This window comes from Mauremys reevesii, linkage group 4, assembly GCF_016161935.1.
Source record: "Mauremys reevesii isolate NIE-2019 linkage group 4, ASM1616193v1, whole genome shotgun sequence".
Lineage (NCBI taxonomy): Eukaryota > Metazoa > Chordata > Testudines > Geoemydidae > Mauremys > Mauremys reevesii.
The window spans coordinates 21,286,840-21,304,188 of record NC_052626.1 but is presented as its reverse complement, the minus strand read 5'-3'; the positions used below and the strand labels follow the sequence as shown (position 1 = coordinate 21,304,188).

General features: G+C 38.7%; 1 protein-coding gene across 9 annotated transcripts in view; it reads left to right on the top strand.

Moving 5' to 3' along the window:
• Window positions 1–17,349, top strand: part of TRAF3 (TNF receptor associated factor 3) — a 98,133-nt gene that overhangs the window by 64,296 nt on the left and 16,488 nt on the right. For all 9 annotated transcript variants that reach the window (XM_039536712.1, XM_039536710.1, XM_039536708.1 and 6 more), the window contains 4 exons: window positions 325–405; window positions 3,769–3,843; window positions 5,708–5,800; window positions 12,566–12,706. In XM_039536712.1, the coding sequence (XP_039392646.1) occupies window positions 325–405; window positions 3,769–3,843; window positions 5,708–5,800; window positions 12,566–12,706 (390 nt within the window). The remainder of the gene's footprint in view (window positions 1–324; window positions 406–3,768; window positions 3,844–5,707; window positions 5,801–12,565; window positions 12,707–17,349) is intronic.

Sequence of the window (17,349 nt, the reverse complement as noted above, 5' to 3'; positions counted from 1 at the left end):
AAGGATGATGGAAACTGCTCTTCTTTCCACAGGAAAATATGATAAATCCCTTATTTTTCTGAATCAAAAACAACTGAGAAATACATATCAACTGAAAGTGTAATATCTGTGTTTGTTCCTTCCAAACATTGTACAAATATGAAGTTGCAATGTTAACTGTATTGCTCTTTGTCTAGCACCATGTAAATATATATGTTTAATTATAGCATGGTAAGTTACTTCTTTTTTCAGGCAAGTCCTGTTCTAAAATGGTTTGTAACTTTAAATATAGATAAAGTATAAATTGTAATTTGCTTTTTTTTTTTTTTTTAAATTTTATTTTAGAAACATGAAGATACAGACTGCCCCTCTGTCGCGGTTTCATGTCCTCATAAATGCAGTGTTACATCACTCTTGAGGAGTGAGGTAAGAAGTCATGCCCAGAGTTGTGCTGAAATATTCAATAAATCTCTATTCAACAGTGTTCAGCTTAGAACTTTGTTGTTAGTAAGATCTCGCAAGAATTTTGCCAGAAGCCATTTCCTTATTACCACGTGAGATCTAAAGAAAAGGCTTATCTACCACTACAGTTAAGTGTGATAATTTTTTAATCATTTTTTTAGTGATTTCTTAGGAAATTATCTTTCAGAAATTACTTTCTTAATTTTCTGTATTTATTACACATGGCGTGTCAAAAAAGATTAGCTTTTATCTTTCCTGCTTTCTCTCTCAATGAAAACTGAGTTAGAAGCATTTATCGAGGCCAGTAGAGCAGAACCTTTTGGATAGTGTTAGGCAGCATGTATTCTTCAAGTCTCAGTATTCAAATAGAATGAGAAATCTAAAATACAGTAGCATATACTGACATTAGAGCTCTCTCATATGACATACAAGCCAGAGATACATCCTGATCTTAAATGCTGTTTTGATTTTGGTGGTCTCATCTCAGAAAAGATTATAGCAGATACTGGACAGCTGTTGTGTGGAGTTAGTCTATGCGAGAGATTAAAAATATTGTTAGGACTGTTAAATTTGCAAAGAAGGAGAATGAAGGGCCTAACACTTAGATACCATGCTGGTATAGATGCTTTAGAAATATTTCAGTTAAAGCGATTTAGCTGATGCTTAATCAGCTAAATGCTTACTCAATACAAGGATAAGAGGGCACTTTTGATTAAATTAATAGGCACCAAGTTTAAATTGTCTAAAAGGAAACACTGTGAAACTCACTGCCATAGGATAAATGTTAAGTAAATAGTTTAATCTTATTCAAGAAAGGATTTAATATTTAGTGTCTGTATTTCACACGATTGGGATAAAATTACTACTTTATGGTAAAACTTATCAGTAACTGAGATAAAGAAGACATTTCCTGTTGATGTTTGCAAGTTGCATCATGGGAGGTTGGAACCTTCCCATGAAGCCTCCAGCACTGGTCACAATCAGAGAACGGATACTGGTATAGATGGACCATTGGTCTGTTCCAGTATGGCATTTCTTGTGATCAGGTGCAACAAGCTACTAAAGCTTCTAACATCTGTAGAAAATTCAGTTAATATTTTGAGCCGATAAATTTCATTTGTATCTTGTGGTGTCTGAATGTATTCCTTCATTTGATCCGTTAGTAGTATCTGTAAAGGCCAATGTGCATATTTTTCTAAAAATAAATTCTTTTGTATGATCTAGAATGGAGAGTGCATATTTGTCTCCAGCACTCCTTAAAATACTCATTTTTTTAAACTCATTTTTGAGGTATCCTTTTTCACTGATACTCCATTAGATTTTTTGGGGTTGTGTTTTCCTGATATAGGAATACATCATTTTAGTGTTACAATAAGTGAATAATCATATTTAGTGCACAAAGTGTGCCAGACGCTCTCTAACTGCCTCTGCCCCAAGGAATGTGCAATCTAAAATGTATAGTAGGCCTTGTGCATCTTAATAAACATTATGCTCTTGAGAAGATGATCTAGATATCTGTCTAATAACATAAGTGGAGGGCCACCTTTGGGGCTCATTTCTGCCAGTATATATTTACCAACTGAGATCCTGATTCAGGAAAGCACTCCTTTTCATAGTAACACCTATACATGTTCTTAAATCCTACTGACGTCAATAAGAAATGCCTAAATGCTGTCCTGAGTAGTGAGGGACTTAAGAATGAAGTGCTTAGTCCTTACTACTGTGAATTGTCCCATTAAAAACAAAAGGTCAACTCACATTAATAAGCACGAGGCTTGATGATAAGGGTTGGCGGAATTGGATTCTAAAAACTGTTGGTAGGGTTGGACTTTAACCAGCTGCCATCTTATCCCTGCATCATTTTGTTGATTACTATTTCATTTTTTTCTAATGTTAAGAAAATGAATCTGAAGCCCAGTTGCATAACTAGGGACAGCCATTCTAAGGTGATATAGGCAAATGCCTGCCTAACGGTTTGAGAAAATTGTGTTGTGCCATTCTCAATAGTGTACAAAAAGTGAACCTGATATTTTATTCTAGAAATATAGCAACTCTTACTATGTGTAAATGGTTACTGGTTGGCACAGTCATTAGTTTTGAGGAAGTTGAAGAAGCAGTGCCCCCATTTAAATCTCGTATAACACATGTACTTTTTCTTATTTGATTTTAATTTTTTTCTGAAACGTTTCTTTTGAACTTTCATTGTGAATTTCTACAGTAAGTGTTTAAAACAAAGTAGATGTTGCATATGCCAGAGGGGGGTGAGTTAAACATCTCAAAATTAGATTTGAAAAACCTTGTTTCTTTAGCACTACAGTTTCATATGCAGGCAGGATCCATTCAGGCCTTTTTCTGGAGGTGGATGAATTGAGTACCAGAGGGCTTACTGTGTGGGGGTCTTTTTAAATATCTTGAACTCAGTGGAGGTATAAGAGTTTACACCAGGTGAGGATCTGGCCCCTAGGTCCTCTCTGCTCTGTATGGAAATAAAGGTTTTAAGGCACTTGTCAGGAGAGGTGAGGTTTATCATTTACAAAATGGCCCTTCATTCCAGCTCTTAGGTAGTTTGCATCTATCTGCTGCCTTGTCCCCTAAAAATGGCTGCATTTCATTACGGCTCTTTGTATATACTTCCGTGATTTTATTTTAAAGGACAAATTATTTTCTGTGTTTATCGTCATTCAGAATATTGGATCTGTGCAAAATACAGGCCTTTTCCTACTTTAAAACGTGGAATCCTGTGTACTGCATTATAAATGTGACTCAGCTGCACCCTGGTATAAAGTATTTGTCTGTTTCATGCAGTATTTGTTACAGTCTTCATTGTTTAGTTTTTGTTTTATTTTAAATTCTGATATTGAGAATTGCATGTCACGTTTTGACAATCTGTTCCTAATGAAACTAGAGTTAGAAAAGACGTATGTTACTACAGTGAAACTGGTCTTGAGTGACTACCCAACAGACCAGCAAAAATCATTTGTCAAGTAAAGATTGACCTTTAATTACAAGTCAAATAAAAATGTATGGAAAGCCTTGGGTTTCTTTAAAGTGTTTTTTAAATGGGGTTGCCTATAGGAATGGTCTTCAGTGGAGGTTTCACTGTATATTAAATGTGTCTCTCTGTATATTGTATTGACATGTGCGTGTGGTTACATGTGTATATACAGTTTATGCACTCTGAGTCAGAGTGGAGATAATATACACACATGTACTGTATGTTTTACAAATGGCACACAATACAAATCTGATAATCTGTGCCCTTTATATGTTCTGAGCATTATCATGCAAACGTTTTCTGCCAAAACTCACATTTTTTTCCTATTGCAGTTGAATGCACATTTGTCAGAATGTATTAATGCCCCAAGTACCTGTAGTTTTAAGCGTTATGGCTGCACTTTTCAGGTCAGTATATAACAATTATACTTCCCAATTGATGAAAGTCTGCAATAAGAAAACTTAACATTTTGACATGAAAGTTCTGGACGTCTCTACTCTTGGTTAAGAAACATTCATCCAGTTGCATGAGTGATTAAGACTATGCAGCAGGTGTTCATTTTTGCATATATTTTTATATATGTAAAATTATAAAAAGCATATACACATACTGGCAATATCTTGGGATTTCAGTTAGCCAGTTACAGATGTCTGAGATCAGAAGACATAATTACATTAAGAACTTTAACTTTTCTCTTCTTTGAAAATAAGAGAAAAAGTCATTTTTTGTTCTCCACAAGCTGTCTAGTAATTTCAGCTGTTCTATGGAAGTATTTAATTTTTTTCTCAAATTAAATTTGTTTAATTTCTTCTGTTTGTGCGTGTGAATATATACAATATGATTAAAAATAGGTTGGCCCACTTAGAATGTTTATTTTATGTACATTCATATATACGTGTGTGTGTGTGTGCACGTGCATATAGGTGCATAGTCAAACCACAGCATAGAATTAATAAAAATTGCAGATTAAATCCTAGAAATCACCACAAAGTAAGAAAAAACTTGAGTATAGTTTCAACACTGTTATTTCCATATTTGCAATATCTTACTTTTCATACCATGCGTCTGAGAGTGTCAGCGAATTCTGACATTTTTTACAGTAAAAATTCAAAAGCTGCTGACAGGAAAAACGGAATTTATCAAATTAAATGCCATAATTTTGAAGCTCACAGTGACCTCTGAAACTAGATCTTTGTGTACATGTGCAACACTCCTATAAACCTTCTTTCCCATTGATATCTCAAGACCTGTTTCAAGTCCCATTGGAGTCAATGAGCGTCTTTTCCCAAAGGACTTTCAATCAGGCCCTTAATATTCTGCCAGTGTAAAAAAGAAAAAGCATTCAACAATTTAAACACAAAAAATACAGTTGCTCTCTCAACTGTAGAAATAATTAATGATGTAGCACTGCTCACTGTTATGTCTTATGTATCACTGTTCATTCTTTTTATGTATGTATATGTGTGTATATATGTACATATATCCACATATATATTTTGAATATTTTATATAGAGTATATACATTGAAGATCATTGAAACTTTTCCAGTTGCTTGCAACATATGTAGCATCTAAACAGATATAAACTGCATTGCAAAACATTTGCAGAAGTATAGTGTGAAGTAGAAGGTAACATGATCTGCATCTTATGTACTCTGTATATTATCTATGTATGTTTTGTAAACTGACAGTGGTTATTTGTATCAACATTTGCAGATTGTGAAGGGGCAGGAAATCTGATCATCATAAAGCAACAATGAATGTGTCTTGCTAACTTTCTATAATGGCAAATCAGCCACTGTAAACTATTTTAGTTGACAGATGCTACACAATTGGCAGTTTCCAGTGATGATAAATTTACCTTAACTGTTTTTCTTTCCTATTCACACCAATGGAAACTTTACAGGAATTTATAAAATGGTTAAAACTATTATTTGTGGACTCAGATGTTTGAGTTATGTGACTGGTTTTGAGATTTCTTTATTATAAAAATTAGAGATGGTTCTAAACCAATTCATTTTGTAAATCTTTTCTCCATTTTTGTTTCCTCTGATAAATAAGTACATTGGAAATATACAGCAATTGGATAAAACACTTGCTTTTAAATGTATTTCTCACTTTTTCATAAGTTCCCAAATAGATTTCCCCTCTGTTTATATTTTTGTAAAGTACCAAAATATATGTAGGGCTGGTTTTATATTCTTGTATTGTATTATTGGTTTTTTTAAAAAAGTGAAATTGGCTAAAATGTATAAATTCTTTGTTGTCACAGGGAACAAATCAGCAAATTAAAGCACATGAAGCCAGCTCAGCAGTGCAGCATGTAAATTTATTGAAAGAATGGAGTAATTCTCTAGAAAATAAGGTATATCTTCTACTCACTTTAATTTTCATTAATTTTTTTAAATTCTATAAAAATAGAGGAAAACACTTTTGTTCAGAAGCTGTTTGGAAATACAGCTAAAGTACTAGTAGGCTCAAAAAGCTGTAAAATGAGTCAGTGTACCATCACTTTTTTATTACAATACAATAAAATAAAATAAGAAAATTGGCTTCACAAGTAAATATGTAATTTATATTCACGTGTTGCTATGAATTTAGTATTTTAATATTTAAGTTATCAAACCAGCTGACATTAAATTTCTCCTTCAATTCCTTTTTCTTATGCAAGAGATCATTAGGAAAAGTACTGCAGTGTTAGGAGCTGCATCTACCTGTGTAATTTTCTGGAGATCAGATCCTGGAAAACTCCACATACTGAACCGGCTTCATTTTTATTTTAAATTTATCAAGAGCTCTCCAAGCTTCTTGGCCTGAAGAGACTTCTATTAATTCATAGAATCATAGAATCTCAGGGTTGGAAGGGACCTCAGGAGGTCATCTAGTCCAACCCCCTGCTCAAAGCAGGACCAAACCCAACTAAATCATCCCAGCCAGGGCTTTGTCAAGCCTGACCTTAAAAACCTCTAAGGAAGGAGATTCCACTACTTCCCTAGGTAACCCATTCCAGTTCTTCACCACCCTACTAGTGAAAAAGTTTTTCCTAATGTCTAACCTAAACCTCCCCCTCTGCAACTTGAGACCATTACTCCTTGTTCTGTCATCTTCTACCACTGAGAACAGTCTAGATCCATCCTCTTTGGAACCCCCTTTCAGGTAGTTGAAAGCAGCTATCAAATCCCGCCTCACTCTTCTCTTCTGCAGACTAAACAATCCCAGTTCCCTCAGCCTCTCCTCATAAGTCATGTGCTCCAGCCCCCTAATCATTTTTGTTGCCCTCCGCTGGACTCTCTCCAATTTATCCACATCCTTCTTGTAGTGTGGGGCCCAAAACTGGACACAGTACTCCAAATGAGGCCTCACCAGTGCTGAGTAGAGGGGAATGATCACGTCCCTCAATCTGCTGGAAATGCCCCTACTTATATAACCCAAAATGCCATTAGCCTTCTTGGCAACAAGGGCACACTGTTGACTCATATTCAGCTTTTTGTCCACTGTAACTCCTAGGTCCTTTTCTGCAGAACTGCTGCCCAGCCATTCGGTCCCTAGTCTGTAACAGTGCATGGGATTCTTCCATCCTAAGTGCAGGACTCTGCACTTGTTCTTGTTGAACCTCATCATATTTCTTTTGGCCCAATCCTGTAATTTGTCTAGGTCCCTCTGTATCCTATCCCTACCCTCCAGCGTATCAACCACTCCTCCCAGTTTAGTGTCATCTGCAAACTTGCTAAGGGTGCAGTCCACACCATCCTCCAGATCGTTAATGAAGACATTGAATAAAACCGGCCCCAGCACCGACCCTTGGGGCACTCCACTTGATACCGGCTGCCAACTAGACATGGAACCATTGATCACTACCCGTTGAGCCTGACCATCTAGCCAGTTTTCTATCCACCTTACCGTCCATTCATCCAGCCCAGACTTCTTTAACTTGCTGGCAAGAATACTGTGGGAGACTGTATCAAAAGCTTTGCTAAAGTCCAGAAATAGCACATCCACTGCTTTCCCCTCATCCACAGAGCCAGTTATCTCATCATAGAAGGCAATTAGGTTAGTCAGGCATGACTTGCCCTTGGTGAATCCATGCTGACTGTTCCTGATCACTTTCCCCTCCTTTAAGTGGTTCAGGATTGATTCCTTGAGGACCTGTTCCATGATTTTTCCAGGGACTGAGGTGAGACTGACTGGCCTGTAGTTCCCTGGATCTTCCTTCTTCCCTTTTTTAAAGATGGGCACTACATTAGCTTTTTTCCAGTCGTCCGGGACCTCCCCCGATCACCATGATTTTTCAAAGATAATGGCCAATGGCTCTTCAATCTCATTGGCCAACTCCTTTAGCACCCTCGGATGCAGCGCATCCGGCCCCATGGACTTGTGCTCGTCCAGCTTTCCTAAATAGTCCCGAACTACTTCTTTCTCCACAGAGAGCTGGTCACCTCCTCCCCATACCGTGCTGCAGAGTGCAGCTGTCTGGGAGCTGACCTTGTCTGTGAAGACAGAGGCAAAAAAAGCATTGAGTACACTAGCTTTCTCCACATCCTCTGTCACTAGGTTCCCTCCCTCATTCAGCAAGGGGCCCACACTTTCCTTGACTTTCTTCCTGTTGCTAACATACCTAAAGAAATCCTTCTTGTTACTCCTAACATCTCCAGCTAGCTGCAACTCCAAGCGTGATTTGGCCTTCCTAATTTCACTCCTGCATGCCTGAGCAATACTTTTATACTCCTCCCTGGTTATTTGTCCAATCTTCCACTTCTTGTAAGCTGTTTTTTTGTGTTTAAGATGAGCAAGGATTTCACTGTTAAGCCAAGCTGGTCGCCTGCCATATTTACTTTTCTTCCTACACATCGGTATGGATTGTTCCTGCAACCTCAATAAGGTTTCTTTAAAATACAGCCAGCTTTCCTCGACTCCTTTCCCCGTCATGTTATTGTCCCAGGGGACCTTGCCCATCAGTTCCCTGAGGGAGTCGAATTGACATGCTGTTACTCTCAGGCAGGCTGGTTTCTGTTCTGATGCTGGATCTAACTAGGTTCACATTGTGCAATGCTCCCTTGGAACTCTTGTCTTTAAAGAGTTTTGGGGACTTGAGGGAATTTATTGGGAGACCAGATGCTGCAGATCACCTTACTAACAGCTTCAAGTCTTTTGAATAATGACTTAATTTAGAGCATTTAGGTTTTGTTTAGAAAGCAGGCCTTTTGTAGGCTTTGACTTTAAAATGTGTGTCAATGCTGCACCCAATCAATAGTGAAATGAATCAACATATTTTAAACAGGTCTTAAGAGATTCAGTGTTTTAAATAAAAACATTATTTTGATAGTTTAACCAAATACTCAATTACTTTTAATCCGTTGTTTCTGAACAAATTCTCCTAAATCTAAAAGTAGAAAAGTCAGGAGCCTCTTTCGCCTGTCTTGGAGTGGGAGGGGATCAAGTGACGGCATATATTAAAGTAAGAGAAAGGTAAAGCAATCCAGATGAGAGCCCACTGGCAAATGGAGATGTAAGCCTGTAACTTTAGTCAGTCTACAGAAGTTTATTTGCCAGAGTTCACTGAACTATGTGGAGAGCAATTTCCCTGTTGTGCTAGCATTTTTCTTCAGAGCCCAGCAAGAAAACAATTTCTTTTGCACAGGAGGATTCTAGTGTGCTTTTATTCAGATGTATTTCTTTGTGTAAATTTTAGTTTCACTGCAGAGAAGAACGTCTCAGTTTACCATCACCCTCAAATCTAAGAAGAAATTCCCATAATTTAATGGTGTAGTTTAGGCGCTGTAAATGTTTGTTTTAACAAATACAGGTTCATATTCTTATTTCCTTTTTTGCTAATTTGAGTCAAGCTATAACATTTATTTTACATAACTAAAGAAAGCCTCTTCCCTGTGACTTACAGTATATATTTCTTATTTTCCATACTTCACTTTAAAAGAATTGTAATTGCACTGATACGTGGTGTATCATTTAAAAACTGTTGAGCAATTCTATATCTTTTTTTCTTTTTTAGTGGTAAGAGAATAAATGCCTCAGTGCAGTTTTTTTTTTTTTCAGTCTTAGGACATAATTGCTTATCACTGTTGTCTTTTTGCACTTCCTGCTTTGTAAACTTCTTCCTATACATAATAAATGAGTTGAATCACTGGAAATCCCAGGACAGTGCCAAGTTACCAGAATAGCTAACCACACATCACATGTCAGTGATTTTATTGTCAAGAGGTGTAATAAAATGGATTGTGACTTAAAATCATAGAATATCAGGGTTGGAAGGGACCTCAATTAGCGTCCTCTCCTTCCAGTTAAAGTAACTCATGGCACTGAATGAGGTAGGGCAGAGAGAGAACTTCTGCTGAAGAATATAGGTGAAATCCTGGCCTCACTGAAGCCAATGGAAGTTTAGCCCACTGAGTTCAGTGAGGCTAGAATTTCATCCTATGTACTTAACTGGATTTGAATGGAAGGAAATAAAAGAAGTTAACTGCTCCCATTCAGGATGATTCTTTGATGACACAGAACACCTAAATGGTGTACAAACTGAAAGCCTTCAGGCTTGCTGTATATTGTCCCTTCCAAAGCATTTGCTAAATGATAACGTCAATAAGTGAATATTGCTGTTGACAAAAAGCAAAGATATGAAACCAAATTTAAATCAGATCAAAAGTTTGGGTAGTGGGGAATCTGAATTTCATGATCTGAGTCTTTCTTTGTAGTGGGGACAAACTAGAAGCCTGAATCAAAATACCCTGGAATTTTGGGATGCTGGGAATCGTGACTCCAATCCAAATTTTGTAGCTTCTCTAATAAATCCTGCTATGTATGTTTAAATACAAAAGCCATGTCATGTGATCTAAATGTGGAGATAAATATTGAATCCAATCTTGTAGGCAATAAGAAGTGTTTTCATTTCTTATTTGGGAGTGTGAATTGGCTTCCCCTAATAGAATTCTGAAATAATACCTTAATTGATTAAATGCTTTTGGAAGATAGCAAAATAGTATGCACTGTAACATTGAAATATGAGTAGTAAGTGAAGAAATTCATGATTCTTGATTTCAGGTACAGTACATAAAATACTGATAATAGTTTTGTTTCTTTTTGTGCTCCCTTATTTTAAAATTGATGTATTCAAATTCAAAAGGCACAAGCCAAATGAAATTTAAATCCTGTATATTTATTTATCTCTATTCATGAATGAGTTACTTTCAGATTATATTTAGTGTAATGATAGATTTGTCTGACTAAGGACCACAGGATATGGCCCTGTAAACTGCATGGAAAATCTCAATACAAGACAGGCCATATACTGTAGCTTACATAAAAATGGAAATATAATACCAGCAGCACAAGTGCAACTGGCTTGTGATCTGGGGGTATGGAGAGGAAATAATGAAAGAAAGGGGATGGAAATGTCACTAGTAAGTAAAGAACTCTGATTCATTATGGAAAAGTTGGATGCACAAATTAGAGTAGCTACCCAGTTGGTCTGATTTATGTGGTAGGCAAACTTTAACATGGTTAAACCGTTCTTGAAAAATATCCCCAATACACTAGGCATGCTTTCCTTCCATGACTGGTAGTTTTATCTCTCTGTAATGCAAGGAAAAAAAATCAGCTTCATGCCTTATTTCTACTAGGCCCTCTTATATCCTTGCAGAAATGAGGTACAGGATCTTGTTTCAACATCCATAACTTTTAGGTGGGATCTTGTCCTCTTCAGATTTCAGTGCTGTTGAGCACTGTTAATTTGTATGAGTCTTCAGCGACTGTTCCATTTTGCGTGGATGGAAATCATTTTTTCTTATCTTGCCTTGTAAAGATCTAGTTCTTGACTCTGGGCCTGGCAGTAAAGTGACAACAGCAGAAAATACTGAAACAGGGTTTAAAAACAGCTGAAGTGGTGGTGCACCAAGAGTCGTGCCCACCTTATGATACAAGTCAAGGGTGTCTGAACCTGAGAAGCACTAGAGGTTGTCTTGGGGTTGTTTAGTTTTATTGTTTGAATGTGGTGTAAAATAATTTGTCTGAAAGAGGAACTTTCACATTTCTTTAATTGGATCAAAATGGTGTTTCGTATTGTCTGTCTCTCAGAAGCAGTGCTGAGATGTAATGAGTCAAACATTGTCTAGATGTCAGCTACTTTTAGTTTTCTTGTTGAATAACTTACAGATAATATATGCAGTATAATTGTAGCCAAGTTGGTCCCAGGATATTACCTCACCCACCTTGTGTGTCTCCTATAGATCATGCACACTTCTTGCAAGAAGGAACTTGTGTAAAAGTGTAGCACACGCAAACAACAAAACTAGTGATGAATAGATTGCTTACACTCTTTTCTATGCTCCTTGTGGCGCCTGTTAGATGTTCCCCATAGCATTCCAATAACATGGCTGATGGTTTAAAATGAAAGCCAGTCACAAACAAATAATATTTATGAAAAGGTGTGCCCAGACAGAAAAAGAATATAATCACTAACACTCTGTGCATCCTCTTTGTCTCTTTGGGTGCTAGTAGATGCCTTTTGGATTTGCTCTGGACTGCACAGATTCCATCTGCAGTAATATTAGTTGAGCTGCTTTGACCACCTTTCTTTAGTATACAGCCATCCATTCCCAGACAATGACCATACTTGGTGAGCTCATTTAAATGACTTAGATTGAGGCAGTAGTATTTACTAATTTTTCTCCTTCCTACATAGGCCTTTTCAGTGCTACTTTTCTTTTGCATTTCTCTTTAAGCAATATTAGCATCACCAACCCCAATCTGGAACTAAGTAGGCTGCTTCCTCGGAATATTTAACCACCTCCATGTCAGGGAGTGAGTCGAAAGCCTGGACACTGACCTATTAAATAGTGACCCAAATAAACGGTTGTGTTTAGAAGTAAGATTTATTGCTGCTTTTGCATATCGCTTTTTCTCATTTATTAGGTCAGGTTGTATCAGTACAACACTGTGGGAGTGGGGAAACAATTATTAGAAACTTCTGATTTTTCTGGTAGTCTTCTAGACATGGAGAGAGATTTTGCTAGGATCTCTCTTCTGAGCTTAAGGGGAAATCTCTAGGACAGTTTTAAAAAATGAAGTTGCAGATATTTTTCACAAGTTTTGGCAGGAGTAATTGTAGAATTTTTTCCAGGTGGCCATGCTCCAGAATGAAAGTTTGGAAAAGAACAAGAGTATACAAACTTTACATAATCAGATTTGTAGCTTTGAAATAGAAATTGAAAGACAGAAGGAAATGCTGCGGAATAATGAATCTAAAATACATCATTTACAGGTAAGAATTTTAGACTCTCCCCGTTAAAACAAAAATTACAGCAGTTTCTGTTCTGTGCCTTTACGCTTGCAAAGTGAGGTGTTCTAATTTTAAAAAAAAACTATTTCACTTAAAAGGAGGCATTTACAATATTATAAAATAAAGTTTTGAAATATACCTTTTTTCCTGCTCAGTAGCTGGTTTTTCATATGTAAATCTCTTGATGGGTTTAAAAAGTTTTCGCTAAAATTTTAAATTGACTAACCCACATTTAAAAAAAAATGCATTGCCTGAAAAGCTAATTTTTTAAAAAAAATAGTTTAAAGCTAAATTACACTTAGAGAAGCAATTGTAATCCTAAGAATTTAATTACTTTTTGCTTGCTGTGTAAATCAAACATCTGCTTAACAGATCACTGCCAAACTCGAAGCAAAGGCCAGTTAAATCCCTTTAAACTGTCCTATGCTCACTCTGTATTTCCTTTCTCCTTATTGGAACTTAAGAAGATATTCATCATGGGTGAAATTCACCCCTCTACAGAGTCAGCACAAGTCTCTGCGCTGCATTTGAGTAGATGTTTTTCTCCCATATATCTAGTGACTTCATACATGATCCTCTCAGAGAAAATAGTACCTTATGTTTATATAGCACTTTTCACCACCAAGAATCCCTTTATAAGCTATTGTTATAAAGGCATAATTGCAAACAACATTCTGACACATCCACCTCTAGAGTGAAACATAGCAGCTTTAATTGCACACTGCAGTAGTATACATCAATTTTCAGAAGAATGTAGGTAAAAGTATCATATCCAGTTGATGTTGCAGGAGAAATGTAGGTATTGTAGGCGGAATGTGGCTGAGGTTTAGTTTTTTGTCTCTTCCAAAAGTTGGCATGTCCAACAGGACAGTGTCCCTAAACCACCATGCTGGGTCCATTGTTTCAGAACCATCTAGAAGTCCCATCTGTTTGAAACATCAGCACTACCTCCCACAGCACCTGTGTCTTGGCCTCTCCTGATCAAGTAGTGATGCCGCCTAACTCTGCTTAGGTGGTGGCCTAAGATATGGTGGCATGCTTGCAATATTGCATTCCAACACCGTGGAAGTAATTCAGGGTAGTGGCATACTTTTTCTGTATTTTTCCTATCTTGGCACTTCCTGGTGCATCGGAAAATTAGGATTATTTTTCTTTGTATTGTGTCTGTGGACCCCAGTCAGAGATCAGAGCCCCATTGTGCGAAGCGCTGTACAGACATATAACAGAAAGATGAAGCTTGCCCCCAACAAGCTTGCGATCTAACTTTAGTGCCGTGAATAAACGTGAAGAGTCAACTTATTGGTGTGCTTTAAATTTATATGCCTCTGTATTCATTGCTGGATGACTCTAGCACGAGGTAAGTTATCTTGAAAGTCGTCTTTTTACATGCAGTTCTCTCTCTGAATGGGTAATGATAAGAAAGGAAATCTAGGAAAAGGTATGGCAATGTTTAATGAGGTCTTGGCAACTTATTGTAAGTTTTCAAACTTGCTTAAGCCATGGCACTGGTCTGGTTCTATTTAGAAGGGGTTTCTGTTTAAAGAAATCCATTTTAATCAGAATCAAATAGATGGCCCTTTGGAGGTAGATGGGGATTGAAGAGGTTTTTTCCCCTCTTTTTGTCCCCATCTCCTACAGACATTATTCCAAGCCAAATAGTGCCTTAATGTTACTTCAGTCTGATTTCTCCCACGTACTGAAATCCTGGTCTCCATCAAATCTGCAAAGGCAGTTTATAAATATATCCTAGTTTTATTTCCTGTGAACTCTTTGGTCAGTCTCTGTCATCCAATAGGCGCTGAAAGCATTAATTACCTGTTGTGAGCTATTCTTTTTCCAGACAGTGTTGAGCAGCCATTGAAGTACCAAAGCCACAAATACTTCTAGTTTAGTGCAATACCGTCTGTGTTTGAACAGGCATTAATTGTTCAGCATGTGAGTCCTATGGGTACTGATAACTTTCAGTATGATACAGTAACTCCTCACTTAGTTGTCCCAGTTAACGTTGTTACGTTGCTGATCAATTAGGGAATATGCTTATTTAAAGTTGCACAATGCTCCCTTATAACATTTGGCAGCTGCCTGCTTTGTCTACTGCTTGCAAGAAGAGCAGCCCATGGGAGCTAGCTGGTGGGGGCTTGGAACCAGGGTGGACTGGCAGCCCCCATCAGCTCCCCACTCCCCTAAGTTCCCCCGTGTGGCAGCCACCCAGCAGGCTATCAATTGCCGGCAGTTCAGCTGTCCCTCCCCCCACTGCCATGTGCTGCTCCTGCCCTCTGCCTTGGAGCTGCTCCCAGGAGCCTCCTGCTTGCTGTGCACAGGGGTAGAGGGGGACTAATGTCAGAGTGTCACCCTCCCCCCTGCTCCTGCCCCCTGCTTACTTCTTCTCCATATAGAGCAGGGTGGGGACATGACAGGACTCAGGACAGAGAGAGCTTGCTGGCCGCAGCTGCTGTCTTAACTTCCTGATATACTTTAAAAGGCAGTGTACTTAGAGTGGGGTCAGTGTACTTAAAGGGGCAATGTGCATCTCTCTCTCTCCCCCCACACACACACGGTGTGTGACTCTGTCTGCCTTGCTGTCTCCCCTCCCTCCATTCGTGCTGCCTTGTAGAGTGTGAGGCTACATTAACAACGTGTTAATCCTTGAGGGCTCAGCCAAATGCTGGTTCATCGTTTAGTAGTAAGGCATTCCCTGGGAAATATCCCACCCTCTTCCACCTTCTAACTTCACCTCAACCAAGCTTCACAATCACCATTGCTGTGTACAATATTCAATTGTTTGTTTATAACTTATTGTGTGTGTGTATCTGGTGAAAAAAATTTCCCTGGAACCTAACACCCCCCCCCCCTTACATTAATTCTTATAAGGAAATTGGATTCACTTAACATAATTTTGCTTAAAGTCACATTTTTCAGGAGCATAATTACAATGTTAAGCAAGGAGTTACTGTATCAGTATTAGTTGACGTGCAAACTTCCTTAGTATTGGGAACAGCTGTGTTTCATTGATTACAATTGGTATTGTTGTCTGCTCTGCAAGACACTTTGGCAATAGCATTCTTAACAGTTGTTCTGAGCATAAAAGCATCAAAAGGCATCTGGGTGCTGGCAGGAACCTCAGCACTTAGGACCTTTTGGTTCAGACTAATTTTCTCTGTACTGGTCTCCAAGGTAAATTTTAATACTTTCTTTGGTTTGGTTTCATCAGTTTGCAAAGGAGTCGCAAACTATTTTCTCAGCCACCATTTCATGGAAGCAGCCTGTGCATGTAGTGTTAAATCTCCATTATCAATGGATGGTAATGCTCTAGAAAAGCCATGTCTTTCTACAACTTTAAACTACTTCTTTGAGTAGTGTCCATATGGGTGCTCCACTGTAGGTGTGTCTGCGTCCCTGCACCTTTGATAGGAGATTTTAGATAGCAATGTCTGTTTGGCCCATACATGCACTCTCCCTCCTTTGTTCGCTGCCTTGAGGCTAACTAGTGCTGCAAGGGCAAACCAGCCTCAGTTCCTTCTCAGCCGCCCATGGTCAGAGACAGAGCACATAGCAGTCCACTTTCTCTTTTCCTCAGAGTTTTAGAGTTCACTTTCCTAGCTCCTACTAGACTTTCCATTGATTTTTTTTCTTAGCTTTTAGAGTTTCTGTTAGGGTTTTTTTTTTCCCATTTAAAAAAATAAATGTTTCCTTATTTCTGTTTTTCCCCTTTTTCCCCTGTCTGGGAATTGCCCCCAGTAAGAGGCATGCCCAGCTCTCCTGTGTTTAAGCGATGCCTCTCTTGAAGGGAGCAGTACCGGTTACAGACGGACGCTACCGCTGTGTCCAGGGCCTTGGAGGGGCTCACATTCTGCACCTTCTGCCAACAATTGAAGGCTAGATCCCAAAAGAACTGGGAATTAAAGCTGAAACTCCTCTTCATGGAGGGTGCTCTTATATTGACATCTGACCCCAGTCCTGAATCCCCTCCATGGTAAAGATCGTCCCCGGACCCTTCAACTTCTGAGAGAGCCGAGGAGGAAATCTTCTGACTACTCTCGCAAAGTCTCCAAAAAGGGGGCTGCAAGCCCTCAAACTGAGCTCCTGACCAGCCAGAGGAGATTCACGGCGTGAGTGGTCCCCTCTGCACTGGCAGCACCAACAGCTCTGAAACACGGTATCATAGGTCAGATGGGTCCTCTGGTGTAGAGACTGCCTATAAGCCTAAAGACCTGAAGGGCGCAGGCTCTGTAGTGGCAGTACTGCCCGTCAAAGGCAAGAGCAAAGACCATACCATCTCTGTGAAGACAGTGCAATAGTGGAAAACTATGGTACTGACTACTTCCAAACAACCCCTATCGGACCAATCATCTCGCACAAGGTCTCTGCCAGTTTCCTCAGTACTGGCAAGTCAACACGGACAAGCCCTGTCAGTACCAATCACTGCGGTACCATGAGAGTTTCATTTTTCTAGTGATGTCATGGTGGCTGAGACTCCAGAGTCCCTGCTGCTTGGTACCAGGGCCCCGGTACTGAGCCCTTCTTGATCCCTGGAATCACCACCAGTGCTGGGGCATTCACTTCCAGTCTCCTTGTCTTCTCCACCGCTATACAGTGAGGTCTCAGATAGTGATCAGAATGGTATC